The sequence below is a fragment of the Lytechinus pictus genome, chromosome 2, assembly GCF_037042905.1.
Source record: "Lytechinus pictus isolate F3 Inbred chromosome 2, Lp3.0, whole genome shotgun sequence".
Taxonomy (NCBI): domain Eukaryota; kingdom Metazoa; phylum Echinodermata; class Echinoidea; order Temnopleuroida; family Toxopneustidae; genus Lytechinus; species Lytechinus pictus.
In genome coordinates, this window is record NC_087246.1 from 16,526,636 (window position 1) to 16,545,801 (window position 19,166).

General features: G+C 35.9%; 1 protein-coding gene across 1 annotated transcript; it reads left to right on the forward strand.

Annotated features, from left to right (window-relative positions):
- Nucleotides 1–18,760, forward strand: LOC129254698 (uncharacterized). The gene is made up of 14 exons (XM_054893206.2): nucleotides 1–544; nucleotides 2,005–2,416; nucleotides 3,268–3,400; nucleotides 4,050–4,157; nucleotides 5,531–5,573; nucleotides 5,990–6,216; nucleotides 7,769–7,879; nucleotides 8,727–8,951; nucleotides 10,291–10,425; nucleotides 10,915–11,137; nucleotides 11,597–11,860; nucleotides 12,537–12,773; nucleotides 13,984–14,094; nucleotides 15,117–18,760. Exons 1-14 carry the CDS (start codon nucleotides 325–327, stop codon nucleotides 15,872–15,874), a joined length of 3,207 nt encoding a protein of 1,068 aa, XP_054749181.2. The 5' UTR covers nucleotides 1–324; the 3' UTR covers nucleotides 15,875–18,760.
- Nucleotides 18,761–19,166: the final 406 nt, after the last annotated feature.

The window sequence follows — 19,166 nt, forward strand, 5'->3', positions numbered from 1 at the left end:
ATAACGCACGGCGTCTCATATATACCTACCGGAATCTGGCGAGGACTTGATTTCGACTGCAGCAGGTTAACTTAAAGTAAACGTAATTTGTGTCTTTTTCGCTAACGTACGCGAGCTTAGTTATTCAAATTCATTATGAATATGCCTAATTAAAATTGAATCTGAAGGTTGTTGCAACACTATTATCACTATATCTCAGAATCGACGTTATCTGCCGACGAGGTCTGGATCCGGCTGCATCAGATTCCAACAATAACGGTCCAAGCGTGATCTACCGCCCGTACCGGTACCGGCGCGGCGGCGTGCCGTGGTGGATGCCCGATTATGTCGACGATATCGTGCTTTACGTGTGGATTTGTTCCAGACAAGACTAATCCGAATCCGAAGGAAAGAGTGCAAGCAAGGTGGAAAAATTTGAATTCAAACTTTGAGGATTCAAATATAAGACTTGGAGATGTTCTCACAAGATCAGGAACGGAAACAGGTGGTGAGTGGACATGGCATACGAAAAGATGCTGCCGAACTTGTTGGAGAATCCAGTTCCGTAAGTACCGACTATATCTTTACAATTACAGCCTACAGGCTTACAAGTTACAGCTACCATTGGCATTGGCAGTGTGTATAAAAAAAAAGATTTAAGTTCATGTATTAAAGAACAAGTCCACCCCAACACAGAGTTGAGCTGAATAAAAAGAGAAAAATCCAACAAGCATAACACTGAAAATTTCATCAAAATCGGATGTAAAATAAGAAAGTTATGACATTTTGAAGTTTTGCTTAATTTCACAAAACAGTTATTTATATGCACATGCATCCTGGTCAGTCTGCAAATGAGGAGACTGATGACGTCATCCACTCACTATTTCTTTTGTATTTTATTATATGAAATATGAAATACTAATTTTCTCCTCATTGTCAAGTGAAACAACGATTAATTCCTCCTGAACATGTAGAATTAGCATTGTTTAATACTATATAGTTCAGTCAAGTTGGTCCTTATAGTCAAATCTGTAAAAAATGAAGTATTGTATAATTCAAACAATAAAAAACAAAAGAAATAGTGAGTGAGTGACATCATCGACTCTCCATTGGCATGTCACTGAGTTGTGCATATATCACTGTTTTGTGAATAATACGCGAAACTTTAAAATGCCATAACTTTCTTATTTTACATCTGATTTTGATGAAATTTTCAGCAATATGCTAGCTTGATTTTTCTCTACTTATTCAAATCAACATTTTTCTGGGGTGGACTTGACCTTTAATGAGTACTGTTAGTAAGAACTAACATTACTGTGTTTCTCAATAAAATTTATTTAAATATTTTTTTAAATAATTTTTATGATTTATTTTAAATTAAAATCAATTTTTGTATACAACTCTTTTTGTTCACAAAATTATAAAAGATTGATAAATTTATGAAAAAAATTCTTGATCAATCAATGGTTTTATTATTTCTTAGAGTGAAATTTTGATTAAGTCATCTTTTGGCTTTGCTCCTCTTTTTCATTGTTTAATATTAAAAACAAATGAGATAACACTTAAAATTTGATTTTTTTTTAATGAAACGGGAAGAAGATTAAGATCTGAATGAATGAAGCTTAAAATATCACTTGAAATTATAGTTTGTTATCCATTCATTCATTTGTTTATTTATTTCTTTCTTAACATTATTTGATTCAGTAATTCAAACTTGTATATTTTCTAGTGCCTAATAGATTCATAGTTTTGTTTTCTTTTTTATATAATTGTTTTGCATTGTTTGACATGTGAATAACAGCAATGCACAAATATTTTGTAAAAATTAGTGTCCTGACATTATTGTATGGGCTTTCTTCAAGAAGATCTAGTCCTAGATAATAGTGTTTGCTGGCTTTCCATATTTATTGATTGACTGAATTGATAAATCACTCTCCTCTGTAAGACTCAGGTACATGTAATTCAGGCAAGACTGCTGGCCTGCCTACCACCCATGTAATTTGTATCTACATCTTCTATCGACAGAGTGGGACAGAGCAAGGCAAACTCTTGAAAGAATGAGTGTTGAATGGTCGGAAAGATCAGTAACATCACAGCGTTTGCCAACACTTGGGCATCACAAAACTTCTTCAAGGAAAAACTTCAAAACTTCTCTTGTCAAGCACATCCAGCAATCCAAATTCCAGTATGTCTTCAGGAAGCTGATAAGTAAAAAGTCTGTCAAGGAAGTATGGGTTAAAGAAATCAAAAAAGCGATCAGGCAAGAAATGAAAATGCTCAGGAAGGAAAACATCTGTCCCTCATTCAACAGAAAGCAGAATGGTAAAGTAAAATGGAAATCAGTCGTAAAGCGTGTCAAGAAGGTAGCTCCGCTCTTCTATGAGGTGATTCTTGCTTCTATGACCAAAAGTGACTTCCAACAGGACTCGATGACAAGGTACATGTATTAGGTTTAAAATTTGATTGATTCCAAGTGCTGCTAGGCAGCAAGGGACACTGGCACCAATCAAGACGGTCCCAGACCAGTAAAAATTGCTGTCGGGCCAGTTACTTTTCAGAAATAGCCAGATTCACTGGTCCAACTTAACCAGTAAAAAATACTGTAGGCCTACATGTATATATCAAATTGATATTTTCTTCTTTTGTAAATTCTAAAAATAGCTCTGGTGTCTCAGGTGATGCTTTTGCACTTTATAAAGTGAAATTCAAATTACAGGAGTTTGGGCATATATTTAGTAAATTTTGTGAAAATTTTGAGTAAAAAAAATGTTTCAGTTTTCAAAATTTCTGGGGGGGGGGGGAACTGCCACCCACGATGCGTACACCTTAGGCATAATCATGTCTTTCAAGAACAATCACTTGTTTTCAGTAGGAATTTATGTTCTTGTACAAGAAAGGCAATATTAGTAAAACTGTCCAATGTCCATGATCAAAAATCACTGATTCAGCTTGTTTCATGTAATTAGTGTAATGTTTTCATCACCATTTTCATCTTCCTGATGAAGTACATTGTAATGGTCAATTAAAAATGCTTCAATTTCTTTGTTACACACTTTTATTTTGTCTTTGTAATACTGTACATTTGACAAAAACACAAGAGTTCACAGTAGCCTAAGCTATGACACAATGATGCCAATTACATTATGAAATATATCTCCCCTTTGTATTAGTTTTGTTTGTTTCTATTCATTTTATCATACACGGGCTTCAAGTGACTGCAGATATTTTTGTTTGATGCAAACTGTGTAGACTCAAACAACTATGATCCATTTTCTTGTCATTATTCAGGGAAGACTTCAAATTGCTTAGTCCCAGGGTAGGCATGATGATCAACTTGCCATTTTTTAACCTGCATGGTGAATGCAGAAGATATCAGCGTGAATTAACCCTCAACCTGTTCCGTCTTGGTGGGAACAAAGCGGCAAGTATCTCCAGACTTTTCAAAAATCATTGTATGTGTTGTCACAGTCAGTCAGGGTTGGCACTTGGTGTATCATTCATAACCATAGTGGTCATTAGGCTGCAGTATTACAGTATTTGAAGATATGTCTTCACCATTCTCTCTGACATGGTGCTATAGCTGAGCACCACTTTAGGGCAAGGGTTGAAGTTATACTTATAAACATACATGGTGGCGGACACCAACTGGGACGATATAGTATTATTAGAAGCTGATGAAGTTGAGCATGAAAGATGTATGCTCAAATCATCTTTCCCTTATTTGATTTTGTTCATTTAAGGTTTGAAATTCAAAGTAAAATTTTCAATTCGATATAAATAGGGAAACTCATTGGATCTAAACCAGTTTAGATTTTTCATTAATTGTTGAATCAGTGGACCAGGCACCGATTGGAGCAATGCTTTTGGGACCAAGTTTGCAAATGTGAATGTGATGACCCACCCGTATTTTTTTCCAAATCTAACATAAATTCTGTAATAAAAGAAAGCATCAGGGTGACAGGAGTGTCCTGTTATATTTTTTTTCATTGCTTGAATACTACTTGTATTTGACCTCCACAAATCAACAGTGTTGATTTTATTGGCTGATTGTGTAATTTCCTGTTGAACAGGTCATTGACTTTCTGTACCATCTTGGAATAACCAGAGGATATGTGTATGCTTCAAGATATATACGAAGGAAGAAGAATTCTGTGTATAAATGGTGCAAAACAATAGAGGTATGTGTAAGTTAGAGTCATCTCTCCCTCATTCCCCATACTACTTTATTTCTTAATACAGGGTTGGAAGATACACCTGCCATACTACATTTTTATATAACAATTATTCCACTGAGAATTATCGGAATGTAAATTTATCAAAATAATTTTTTTTTTCTGTAATGTCTATAGATCAAGCATATTATTAGATTTTTATTAAAAGTTTGCTGATTGTGTGAATGATCCATTCTCACTCCAGCACAAATAAAATTGGTTGAATGAGAAATGAAAACCCTTGTTGATATGCAGCTGAGCAGCTCTGTTTTTATAAAGATTGCTGTGTCACTTTCTTTGTTTTTAAAGGGAAATCCAGCCTTGGCTATAAAATGTTGTGTTGGGAAGGAAAAAAATAAATCAAACAGAATGGTGAAATTTTGAAAGAAATCGGACAAGCAATAAGAAAGTTATAGCTGCTTTAAAATTGAGATCACTAATACTATGTAGATTTCAAATTGGCAACTGAGTAAGTAAATTATGACAAGGGGCAAGGACAACTTTCCCATAGGCCATGTACTTTATTATCAGGGATTTGTGGTTTTCTCCTAATTGCCCATTCCCCTGGGGCAGTAATATAAATATAACCCAGGTAGTATATTGTTTTATGTCCTCATGAAAGAAAAATATAATTTGAAATAAAACTTTTGGGGAAAATGACATTTTAGCCATAATATGTATTGGAGTACATGGAAGAGTAGTCCTTGCCTTACATCACTATGACTTCCCATATGCGGCCAATTTGAAGTCTCCATGGGTATAGTGATTACCAATATTTATAACTTTTAAAAATTCATAACTTTCTTGTTGTTTGTCCAATATTGTTCAAACTTTCACCTATCAACTTGTCTGATTTTTCTTTTCCTTATAAAAACAAGTTTTTATTTGGGTTGGATTCCCCTTTAAGTAGTGGAATGAGTATGAATATTTGGCATCAGACAGAAGGATGGTTGACTATGAATCTAGGATGAAACTTCTATTCCGGTTTTCCAATGTTGGACAAATAATTCTTGGGCCTAACATATACTCAGTTCTGGAATCCTCTGTCCGCAGAACAAAAAAAAAAAATATTATTAACATCATTTTACCAGAAGAAATCTGCCTTTATATAGCACCTAAATTCTAAACAAATGTCTCTAAGCACTACAACATGAACACTATCTGCCTCCTTGTGAATAAGCATGCTAAACTTTGTTCTGTGCAATAAATGTATTCATTATCTTATCAACAACTGTCTGACTGCCCTTCTGTCTGTCTGTCTGTCCATCTGTTTGTGTGTCTGTCTGAGCAATACTAGCCATAATGAAACCATTTTGTTGTTTTCAATGACACCTGTACAGGCTGAACAGAACTCACCTGGAGCTCACGCAAGGGACGATATGCGTAAGTAGACCATTATGAATTGACACCCCCTCCCAGTAATCAATAAAAATAAACTAAAAAATAGCAATTAAAAATGAGCTGTGAAGGGATTGTTCACCAACAGCAGCTCAATATCTCCCTTGGCATGACAACTCTAGTTGTCTCTCAACTAAATGTTCCTTGAGGCTTAGGTAACCCTCTAATGCCTGTGAACTACATGTAGTGTAGGAATATTTAGCGCTATAAATAGATATGTAATTTGAAGACTACACCAATGTCCGACATGATTTCATGGTGCAGATGAGGTTATTGTTCTCTTTAAGATATTAAGAGTGGAAAAGCTTACTTAATCTGAAAAAAAAACCAAGAACAACTTTCCGCTAGAGTATAACTCTTCTGTCAATGATACATTCACTCTCATTTGATCTCAAATGCAGATCCTGGCTTTGCGCTTATGATCAGGAAGCCCTATGAGAAGTCTAAAAGGACCTCCAAACCCAAAACAGGAAGGCACTCAAGACTGGATTGCTACGGAATGGCTGCCAAGAACAGGGTCCCCTTTAGACATCTCCCAGATGAGACCCCCAAGAAAGCTTGTGAGCTCTCTGTCAGCGTCTACCTGCCCAATCAATTAGACTATTTTGAGTTACGTATGAGGATGCAGGTTAGTATTACAAGTCCTATTGCCTCTCTCCACACAGGTGTTTAGTGAATGGTAATCAGTGGCAGGGCTGCACATTCCTACATGTTTTATAAACAGCACCAACATTTGATGCCTCTACCTACCATAAAAGAGAATAGAATAGTTTTATTGTCTTCCCTTCCACAAATTTTGGCAATCTGGAATGTTGTGTTGTTTGAATTATTTTAATCACCAGAAAGGGGGTGGAGGTGAAGGTATGTTTCACAAAGAGTTAAATATTGTGAAGGAACCACCTTTCTGCTGAAAGAAAAGTCTTTAAACAGAGATATTTAGATTTCCAAAATTTCCTTTTTTTTATCTGGAGCTTTGTTTACATCACGTAACTGAATGCCACTCTAGCCATTGAATGAAAAGTTAGATGCCTGCAATCAGCTGTTTTTACTATGTGAACTGTGACCTGAATTCCAGGGAGAGACTGGTAAATTTCCTTGGATTAATTGTTGGTGTGCGTGCATACGTGTTAGTGCAGAGGAATTGATGTTTTTCTACCGAGTCACGCCATATTCACGTAGAGCCAGCAGTATAATCTATTTATGGGACCGGTATGGTCTGTTTTGAAATTTTACGAGTGTTTAAGTAGCTCTAAGTCAAAATTAGAATCTCACCTTTTGTGTAAATTCTCTGGAAGTTGTTTGCATCATTAATTTATTGCTGGAAGTTCTTCATTACGGTCAAGTGTTATTAATGTTTGGCCAAGAGCTCAATAACTCTCTAAACTTGCGGTGGCAGCATACCATTATAAAAAGGTTATTTTGATAGGGTCTCGCGTTACAATATAAAATGCAAGTTTTTACAGGAGTGGGAATGTAATGACTGACTTTCATCTACAATGCTGATGTTAATTTGCTGTGTAAAAATTAATTATCATTAATATTGGCATGAACATTAACTTGTAACATGTCCATGCTAGCAGTCACACTTTTGCCTATTTTGGGGATCAAAATGTCATAAACAGCAATCGCTGCAACTTTCTTGACGGTGAGCGGTGTATGGGCAAAGGTGCAACAACTATACAAGTTTTCAAATAAGAACTACCTCAAGAGAGGTAACTTATGCACAAAATGCAAGCCCTAGAAAGAGATAATTTCACTTTCATTTTGACAGTTAAAAAAAAAAAACAACCAGGGAGTGACTATTGCAATCATTTGCACTGTCATTACTTGTAAGCATGTTTGACATCACCGTATTGGGAGTCCTGTACTGACCACACTGAAACGTTGTTAGTGCTAACAATGTGCTAACAGAGGCCCTGTTACAACCGGTAATGTGGCAGTGATGCCTAATGTTACAACAATGCATTACTTACACATTGAAAGAAGTGTTTTGACTTCACAATCCGAAAGATTGACTGAGCTTACTGTTAGCATTCTGTTAGGCTAACAAAGTTTTTGTGCGGCCGGCACTGGTGAATAACTATACATTTGAGTATTACGCAGCAATCTGCAATGATATGGCTATAGCATTAGATCAATCATAGTGGTTTAATCATAATATTTTTCTTTCACACATACAGGTAATAATTGAAAGGATTCTCCAAGCCAATCTCGCTTTGTTTGCCGATTATCTTGTGACTGAACACATACCTCACGAATATTCCTCACTGTGTGCAGATAAAAGTGACTTTGTAAGTGATTCATGTATCATGATGGGGGGGGGGGGGGGAACTGCCATTACAAGTCGACACATTCTATTTCAAAAGAAAATGGGACCTTTATTCACAGGTATGTAGTGCATTCATGTGCAATGCAAAGGATATAAGAGTAACAAATACATGTATCAGGAATAAGACTATACTTTTCAACAGCTTAGCATTTTGCTTATCTGGATAATATTGATGAACAATTTTGAAGCAATTATATTCTGCTAACCCTTAGATGGTATCTGGCATGATTGCTAAATACTAACCCTGTTATGTTTAATGTCTTTAGGGTATTTTTATATGTATGTAATTTGTCTTTGTTTTCATTTTCTTGGAGCTCTATATGTTTATGTTGAATTTCTGATGTGTTGCATCTTGCTTTCAATAATGGTCTTTAGATGATCATGTCGCAGGAGCATATGTCGTGTCACCCTATGTCTAACCACATAATGCATTTCTGTTAAAACTTCGGAAGACAAATTTTTGCATGAACTTAGGCAGTTTTGTCTCTAAAAACCTCATAGCTTTGATTGTTACTATATTCCCTGTAGATATAGGGTTATTAAGAGAAGAAAAAAAGAATTATAGGCAATAGCAGGAATCCAACTCCATGCTGCAGTCAAATGGTGCTATGCCTTATGATGAGTAGCCTTAATGTTCAGTTTTGTTATATTCATTCCACACCTCTTGTCATTATTCTTTATTCATTTACATTCTACATGTATCCTGAAAATAAACCCTGTCAGTCGATGAACATATCTCAAAGAACCCTTTGAACTTTTACTCTTTATCATTTTCTTCGTAATAGTGAATCTCTTCTTTAAAATCACAGGTTGATCTTGGGATCTTAGATGGTAACTCCAGCACTCCTGACCAGGCCTCAGATCTGCTTCAGAAACTAGAAGAACACACCCCAAAGGGGTACTCCCTTCCATTGTATGGTCATGCAGAAATGATAAAGAATGTCAGTAAAGCTCAGGGCTCTGTAGAAGGTGATGGCCGACGGGCATTGATACCAGTACCTCAAGATGATCATTTGAGATGCATAATGATGAGGGTAAGACACTGAGGATGAATTAGATTATTAATGATGTTGACGAGGTGAGAAGGATAGAGTGGTTGTGATGATAGTCACCAATGTCATATATGTTCATTGTCTTGTTCATAGTGACAATGATGACTACAACAATGATTAGAATTATGGCATTCATGATGTGAACTGCGATAATGATGTGTATGGCATGCTTGTTGTACATGATGGTGATGGTATGGCAATGATGATACACGGTGATGTTACTGAGGATAATGTGAGGTTGGTGTTGATTGAGACTATGTTGTCAAACCATCACAATATTGATTGCGCTTTCATCAGTAACTTAGAATAAGCTTGATTTGGTGAGTTTAAGCAACATTGGTAGGCCAACTGCCATTATCATAAGAACCAACCCATTTGATATAGGTTTTAGAATGTGACTTGGCCTTTGTTTATTTGGATATATTTGGTTATGAACTGTCATTATGTTTACAAGTACATATGTATATATAGCTGATAAATAAATCATAATAATATACTGTACCTAGGGGGGGGAATATGGGTAGTGTTTTTATGCCTCCGCCTTTTGTAGGTGGTTGCCAGCTCTAGGCATCATATTTGCAGGTCGTCCATCTGTCTATTCAACCCCCTTTTTCGTTCTCATGATAATTAAAGAAATGTTTGATGGATCAACTTCAAACTAGTCCAAAGTATGCATGAAAGAGTGACATTGATCTGATTAGTCAAAGGTCACATACCTGAAAGTATCTTGTTCTATCTTGCGATTACTAAAGAACCGTGTAGGTGTTCTATTGCGTATGGGAGAGATGGTGATCTGTTTTAATTTTTGGGTCATGAGGTCAAAGGTCAAATAGATCATGTTATACATACACGGTACATTGAAATGCCATTAACTGAAGAAATGTGTGAAGGATCATATGCAATCTTGCTTAATATATGCATATTAGAGGAACAATGATCTCATTAGATGTGGGGGTCATTAGGTCAAATGTAATACATGAAAATATCTCTTTTTTAAAACAAATATTAAAGAAGCTTTTAAGGGATCATCTTCAATCTTGCTTCATATGAGTTAGGATGATCTGAGTGGATATTCGGGTCACAAGGCCTTTGAATTCATTATTTGAACATTTTAAGATGTGTAGTGTATTCTTGGTCTGGCAATGGTGTAGTCATGCATTTCGAATGGTAGTCCAGAATCCATCCAATTTGTAAAAGGTCAAATTTCCTATTAACTGAAGCATCCACCACCTTTCTCCATACCAGTCCTTGTTCACAATTTGAAGGTACATGTATATGATATACATTTTTTGCGATTCATTGTCAATCTTTTTTATTGTAGGACATCATGACGGACCTTTATGAGCCAACAAGCCCAAATGAGAGAGCTACCCTGCGGAATCTGATTCATATGTTCGGTCACGATGGCATCAAGGATAAGAATCCACCTTCTCATCACCTGGATGATTTCTTATTGGTTAGTGTAGAAACAAAGTAAATAGGAAATGATAAAGAGAAAATGGAGACTGTTGGCTAAAACTACTTGAAAAATTGCGATTTAATGGTTGCTGCAAACTGCTATGTGATTTGTCATCATACTCATTTCATATATGATTTTATGTTTTAACATTGAGCTTTTAATTTTTTTATTGAATAAATATGCAATTTAGGTGTATTGATAAATAATATGGAAGATCAAAATGGACATTGACATTGTTGATTTTCCTTGTTATTATATAGTTTATTTGTATAGTTTGGCAAGGAGGAAAACATGAGACAGTATACTGATTAATTATTGATAAGTGCTTGCTTTCTACAGCTCATATCTCCTAATTTTGTCTAAATTTTTTGCTTTCTTCTTTGTATATGTTCTTTCCCTCCTACTGTTACCCTTGATATTCTGTTCCATCTCTCCTCTCATGATAATCACCTCTCCCGCTCCTTGTAATTCTCTTTTTCCATCCAGTTTGTGTGCTGTGCCATGGTTGTAGGTTTTGCTCTCGAGGTACTGATCAGCAATGAAGATGAAATGGACGATGTAAGGCCAGAAGCTCTCTTGACCAAGGTTTCAGCAGAGGTTGTCCGCAGAGTCTGGCATCAGATTCCTATGGATCAAATCACTGACATCATCAGTGCCAAGATCAAATATGACAAGGACTCTGACGAAAGATTCTGCTTCTGCAAAGAAAGTACGCACTCTCTTTCTCTAGTTCTGTAATCGTCACTATTTTAAAAGGAATGAACAAATTTTAAATCTTCTTATAATTACATATCTTTTCAAATATTAACGTGAAGTAGAGTATGTCAACTATTCCTTGTACTTCAATTTTGTTCTATCCTACTCTCTCATATCCTGTTTTTAAGATAATGTTGATAATGTGCAAAGCTCTTCAAGGTTTGGTACCAACCTACTTTAAAGATCTCTTAACACTCAAGTCATCAGCTCAAACATCTCACAGTCTTTGTTGTTCAAAAGATAGTACATTGCTAAAATCTCCTTGGAAAATCAAAACGTACCTTTGGTGATAGAACATTCCTATATGCCGCTCCCAAATTTTGAAAGACTCTGCCACTCTTCATAAGAAAACCCACAAGTATATACTATTATTATCGTGACTTAGCAATATAAATCCCCTTTTTGTTATCAGATCATGAGGGGGAGCGTATGCTAGCGTGCAGCAACATTAACTGCAAGAATGGGAAGTGGTTCCATGAGCTGTGTATCTCTAATCCACAAGTGGGTGATGAATGGTACTGTAGTCCCACCTGCCAGTCTTCGTGCGGTGGAGAGTACTGTGTATGTAGGACCAAGACGGATGAGCAGCTGGTCTGGACCTGTGCAAACAAGAAGTGCAAGCGGGGGAGAAAGTTCCACCATAGTTGTGTGAGATCTACTGTGCCAGTAGCCCAAGGTTAGGACATTGCTTTTGCAGGGCAATGGGAAAGTGATATGTTAAGATATTTGGTAATTTCAAGTTCAGCGTTCAGTGTTGGTGTTGAGAGGGTGAAAAGGCAGCTGACCCGAGCTCCAACACTGAGCTGGGTTCAGAAGAACAATACCGATCATGACCCTATGTAGGGGATCATGCAGTCATGCCTTTGGCAACCATCTCAAATTCACGCGAAATAGTCTGAACGATTAAGTGAAAAAGGGGAGAAATCATAGTAAAAACTTGTCATTCAGATTTCTAAGTCCAAAATCACTTCAAGAATCCAAAAGACTATAGATATTATTCCTCATCAAAACATATATAGTTCAGATGGTTTTTCTCTTGAACGTAAAAGCTATTTTTACAACCTGTCTATGAGCTTGAGATCACCAACACCAAACCATCACCAAATTTGAAATAATAATTTTTTGGTAAATGGGGAAATTACAGGTAGATCATAAACACCAGTTGTAATGCTTAGTTCACAGATGACATACAACACCAGCGCTTACCACAAACTTCCGGAAGTACATCACATTTTCTGAGGTCAGTCCAAACACCATCCTCATATCAAGTACAGTGTTGTGGCTGATGTTGGTGTTTTCAAAACACCAACACCAGATTTTAACGCCGTCCTTATTGATTCTTGTTTGTCCAGGTCAGCAGTGGTATTGCTCTTCACAATGTCGGAAGGGTAGGAATGATGTTGAAGAAGACCAGGAGCTACGGTACCTGGAAGCGGTTACCTGGCGATGTCTCTTCAATGAATGTATGAGGGATGCAGAAAGAGAGGGTGATGGAGAAGCTCTCATGGGTTACTGGAGAATCTACATGCCAGAACTCTACAAGAAAGGACATGATGGCTTCTTCCTGGCTGCACAGCGTCTTCTTGCAGGTGAGGTGACCGTTGTTTTTATATGTCTTGCATGCATAGCAGTGTTAGACTATTATGGTTGCTTTTGTTTTGACGGTGATGACGGCTGTGCCATCAACATGAAATCTAAACCGATGTTAAATTTTTGAAATGTCTCAATCAACTAAGAAAGTATATGGACATATTCCATGAAAGTTGTACATAAGGCTAATCAAGTATCACCGAGCATGTTGCATGACTTTCAGGTCACTTGGTCAAAGTCAAAGTTTGCTTAGGGTCAATGAACTTTGACCATTATTATTATTATTTGATTGGCATCACCTGTGCCTGGGAGGCGAAAAGCGAACTGAATCACTATGACCCGCAGGTCTCTCCTCCCGATATAACTGATTGGGGGGAATGCAGGTGGACCACTACACCGGGGTTTCCCCCTACTCTTACAGGAATAGTGCAGTGGGTTCTTAACGTGCAAAGGTGGTGACTCTCCTCTACACGGGGCCTCCATTTAACGTCCTATCCGAGGGACGGAGTGTTTTCCATTGTAACATAGCCTGCATCTATGAAACATGGAGAGACGTTTACACACAACGCACTGGCTTCAGTCATCCGCCCGGGGTGGACTCGAACCCACGATCTTTGGTTCGACGGGCAGACGCGTTACCGACTGAGCCAACACCGCTTTCGATACCACAACCATGTTGTGGTATCAACATTGAAATCTTAACCAAGGTTAAGTTTTTGAAAATGTCATCATAACTTTGGAAATATGTGGACCTTTTTCACAAAACTTAGACATAACAGTAAGCAAATATCTCTGATCATCTTGCACATGTTGCAGGTCACATAATTAGGATCAAAGGTCATTTAGGATCAATTAAATTTGTATTGTATCAGTATAAAAAAAAAAACTTAACCATGGTTAAGAATTTGAATGATGATTTTGAAATTAGAAGTCCCTATTTCTTAAAACATTCATGTAATGGTTATCACTGCCTGTACATTCCCATCTTGTGTTAGTTGATTTCTTTGTATCGACCTGGATTCGATGCAAGTTTTTCGTACAAAAAACTCCAGCCTGACATTGTTACACTAATTTAATACAATATTTTTCAAGGTTGCGGTCATTCTAGTGGAATAAAAGATGTGATAAATGATTATATATTAGTATCATTCCCACATAATTTCTCACATGTTGTCAATTGATGGTGTTGCTTTCTTGGTAATTTGATAGGTATATCCGGGTGTATGGAACCACGTGTCAGACAGGAAGTGATCCATAATAGGACGATGAACTTTGAAGGTGGAGCAGGAAAGAATGTTTCATTGGATATCAAGGACATAGGTAAAGAAAAGAAAATTGTTACTTGTATAGTACTTCCGTTCACTATAGATAGTGGTTGGCTGGCATTGTTTGAGGTTGTACATCCAACCGTCCATCCCATTTTCATTCCGCTTCATACTGGGTTCAACCTCTAACTTGGCTCATGTACGGTTGACTAAGGAAAATCTCAAAGATTTTATTAGAATTTGAGATCATAAGGTCAAAGTTACCAGATAATATAACATTTTTTTCCAATATTTAAAGAATTCTTCAAGTATCTAATTTCAAACTTGGCTTAGGCTTGTGTGTATATATATATGACAGTATACATTATACATTGTAATGTCTCATTTTCACAATAACTGAAGAGCCATGTAAGGGATCATCTTGAATATGGTTCATTGGAGGGATCTGAGTAGGTTGGAGTCATGTGGTCAAAGTTCAAAGGTCACAATGTTTGTTATACAGTATATTCAAAACTATCTCTTTCTCATGATAACCAAAGAACCATTTAGGAATTATGTCAGACTGAGCTCATGTATGCGTAAATGAATGAGGATGATCTGATTAGATTTGGGGTTAAAAGTGAAAGTTCAAAGGTCACAGAGGTCATTATTTAAGATTGGTGTTATAATATATTCTTAGTCTGGCATTGGTGGATTTATATTTGCAGTTGGGATTCCATCTTTTTGTTGCTTGAACGGGAAACTTGTGTTGTGGGAAAATTGATAATGATTATTGTTCGTTTTGTGATATTTTTTACGATCAAAATGAAAATGAGTTTTGTTAGATTCATCATTTTTTTTTCATAATATTTATGGAGTATGTTATTTGAATTAGTAAAAAGGTCCTCTGCAAAAACTTTGCTCTGAAATCATCGATAGATCAAATCTCCCTTTCGTTTACCAAAGCTTGCATGCATACCTTGTCTCAAGAATTTATTTTTTCCAAAGATCAAGCAAAGCATATCGACATAGTTTTATTTTTAGCCTTTAATAGCTCTTTATCTTTAACATCAGAGGATCCTTTTTTTTCTTAAACAGGATTTATCCATCAAAGCAAAGAGATCAAATTGTTATTCAAGAAGAGTAATAGAGTTGAAGAAGAAGATGATGATGATGCAGGGCAGGGAGAAGAGGATTCCAGGTCGAAGAAACAGAAGATGGACAGACCTGGAGGAGATGAAAACAACACCAGACATCCTGTCACAAACCGATATGCAATCTTCAAATCCGATGTAGCAGAGTTCCAGAAGAAGTTCAGTGATGATGAATTGTTCAAAGAAACCCGAGGACGTTGTATTCCTTCCTTGGTAGGCAAGTCTTTTGATCAAGACTATACTAGAATTGAAATGATGGGCATGAAGAAACGTCTGATGGCATTGAGTAAGGAGTATGATGAGGGGCTTACAGGAGTGAAACAATCAAAGAATATTGACAAATCAAGATCTAGTTCTAGCGGAAAGAAGAAACACCAAAGAGAAGGTGCAAAAAAGAGAAAGCTAATTATTGTGGAAAAGAGTGATGATGATAGTAGTGATGAAGAAGATGTATCAAGTAATGAGGAGGGTGAAGATGATGACGATGACGATGACATGGATGATGATGATGATGATGATGATGATGGGGAGGGTGACAGTGATGATGATGATGCTAGTGATGATGACGGTGATGATGATAGTGACGATGTTAGTGATGATGGTGATGATGTGAGTGATGATGGTAGTAATGATGGTAGTGATGATGATGATGTTGACGATGAAGAAGGTGGCGGTGATGAAGAAATGTCTAGCGAAGACTGATATTGTATCGAGTAAAAAAAGACTAATTCATGAATACAACAAGAATGAAAATGCTGAGGAGTTGGTAATGTTGATGATGATCATTGCTTCTAGGAGCAGGAAAAAAATTGTAAATCCTCAAAGTAATTCAGATTATGATGAGAAAGAATATTGATACATTTAGGACCAATTGGTTGATTTTCCAGTCGATTAGCTTTCTATGTTTTGTTTGAAGAATTGGATAATGAATTCAATTTTGAAATAGCATCTTGATTTAGGGGCAGTTCCAGGGTACTTTGGTTGGAGGGGATGGGTAAGATGGCCTTTATTAAAATGACATACGGTAGATTTTTTCCTCAATGAAATGATAGGTATATTTCATTTGTTATTTGACCCAGCCTCCACTTTTCAACACTTTTCTTTCATATTTTTTCTCATGAAATTTGGAACACACATTGGTCTTGGAGTAAAGATGTGCAAGACACAGTTTTCGCAAGTGTTGGAAATTTTATTGCCATGGTAACGGTATATTATGGTAGAAATTAGGTAAAAATCTGGCAGTTCGAACTACTTCCTCAGTTTTAAACCAATTGTCGTGAAATTTGGCACACATATTCTTTTGCATGTGTCCGAAGTCTTGTGCTACATGATTGGAAATGCTATAACTCCAGATAAATCAAATATTGTAATATTTTCATATGTAATTTATCTTTTGGCATCTGTGTAAGACAGTTACTCATCTGTATTACTCTAGTATGGTTGAGGATAATCAAATAAAAAAAACTTGGGAACTAATTATTAAGTATTAACATTAATTAAATTCTGCACTTCATCCACAAAAGCTAAGGGAGTCATCAGACTTGTCAGATCTGACAACTTTCTTTGATTTTGATTCTGATTGGCTGAGAATATGGTAAATGTCGGACAACTTCTTTCATAAAATATTTTTCTGGCATTATGGCTCGTTTTGATATTGTAAACAAGGAATTTTGTACACGGTCAACATTGGTCATTTTATTTTAGGTTGTAACTATTTTGAAGAGGATATCCTTCCATTACTTGTTTCTTTTCTAATCAAAGCTGAATTAGATCTACATTGTTTTCTTCTTTATTTCATTAATATATATGTATTATGTACATGTATTACAAACCTTATGTAAAAAATTGTGTACAGATTATGTAGTATTTCTCAAATACTGTTCTTCATTTTTGACCCTGCTGGTTGAGATGTGCTGTATTCTTTATGTTAAGTATGTCAAATTAGAACAGGGGCAAACAAGTTTTGTTCACAACAAAGTATGTTACAAGATATTCTATCTTTAAAATTAAAAAGAAATCAAGGCAAGGGGATATCTCCGAGTTTGTCAAATGTGCTGAACTCCATGTTTGGTGCTGATATTGTGAAGAATTTCAATAGTAAATTCTATATTTCAATATTTCATGAGGATATCTCTTGTTTAGATGGTGAAATAAGCACATGTGAAAAGGGTATGATGTAAATTTGACCAATCAAAATAACTATTTTTTATGGGTGATTAAATGGATGTGAACAAAATATTATTCTACTATCCCCTACCACCCTGAGACTTCCAAATGAAATGGATAGTAGTCATTAGTACCATACTTTTTTTTACTTTCTGTCAGTATAGATAAACAGGCAATGTCAGGGGGTTTTTTCACATGGGTAGGGCTAGCCATGGGAGATTTATTTAAAGGTCAAGTCCATCTCAGACAAAGGTTGATTTGAATCAAAAGAGACAAATCAAGCAAGCCTGTGCTGAAAATTTTATTAAAATAAGATGTAAAATAAGGAAGTTCTGACATTTTGAACTTTTGCTTATTTTTGTCAAAACAGTTCTATGCATAACTCAGTGATATGCAATTGAGACAGTTGATGTTGTTAACTCACAAATGCTTAATAACTTTTTTATTATATGAATTAAGCAACACTTTAAGTTTTCCAGATTGATAATAAGCATCCTCTTGATTGAACCATGAAAGATTAAGCCAGATGGCAGTTTCAAAAGTTTTGAGAGGACTTAAAATTTGTGTCACTTTGTAATGAGGAGAAAATTAAAATACTTTTTTTATATTCATATCATAAATTACAAAAGAAATAGTGATTGGATGATGTAAAAGGTTCCCTCATTTGCATAATGACCGGTATATGCAAATTACTGTCTTGTGAAATTACTCAAAATTTGTAAAATGTCATACTATACTTATTTTATTCTGATTTTGAATTTGATGAAATTTTCAGTATGAGTTCAGCAAGATTTTGTTTTTCTTTTTATTCAAATTGACTTGTTTGGGTGGACTTCCCCTTAGTTCCACATTTATGTGTTTGTATCCTCCAATTAAAGTCAAATCTAGTGAACCCCTTTTACTCCTGATTTTGGCTAGTCTCCTGTGCAAACCCCTCACTTGAGTTAAAGGTCTGAATGTGCAGCCTACATATTTACTGAAACAGCAAGTTTTATATATGCGAGTCTTCTGTGGAGACTCAATTGTTGATCAAAGCTTCAATTAGGGTCTGTGCCTGCAGACTAGATTAGGGCTATGTGGATTCTGAACATTTTTGTTGTGTTGTGGATTTTTCTTTATTGCCCCCTCTCAAAAATGAATACAACATGTGTTAATACATGTATATATGTTTTTTTCTAATTAAAACTTGCACAAGTTCACGAAAGCTAAGTGTTATGTTCATTTATCTGCATGGTTGCATGGGGTTTTGCATGATGTGCAAATTTCAATTTATTTTCAATTCAATATTCCAATAAAAAGCAATGCAGAGTATAGAATAGAGTGATAACACCATACAACAATGATAAGGCAAACAAAGGTATTAGAAAAATAGAATTTAAAGAAGATACATGTTCAATTGATTTGACTAAAAAGAATCGCCTCAACAAAAATCCCACTGACTGGCCTTTCGTTTCAGTTATATTAATTCCTTCGCATTCTATAAGGATATTTCAATGGGTACTAAACAATGGTACAGAAAAGCTGAGAATATTGGCAAACTAAATAAAAATGGTTTCAGTTCTGCCGTTTTGTCTACTGCCATTTTGTCCACTCACCATATGGTCTAATGTCATTTCGTCAGCCATCAGTTGGTCCACTATCCACATCGTCCAATTACCATTTTGTCCAATAGCCAGTTGGTCTAATAACCATTTTGTCTATTCTCATTTGGTCTAATTGCATTTTTTTGCCATTTGGTCCAATAGCCACTTTGTCCAATCTCATTAGGTCTATTACCATTTGGTCTAATAGCCAACTGGTCTAAAGGCAAATAATAATAATAATAATA

Coding starts and splice junctions, on each gene's coding strand:
- LOC129254698 (XM_054893206.2), top strand. CDS start 325: ATGTCGACGATATCGTGCTTTACGTGTGGATTTGTTCCAGACAAGACT. Junction 2,417..3,267: donor CAACAGGACTCGATGACAAG/GTACATGTATTA, acceptor GTCATTATTCAG/GGAAGACTTCAAATTGCTTA. Junction 11,861..12,536: donor TACTGTGCCAGTAGCCCAAG/GTTAGGACATTG, acceptor TTGTTTGTCCAG/GTCAGCAGTGGTATTGCTCT.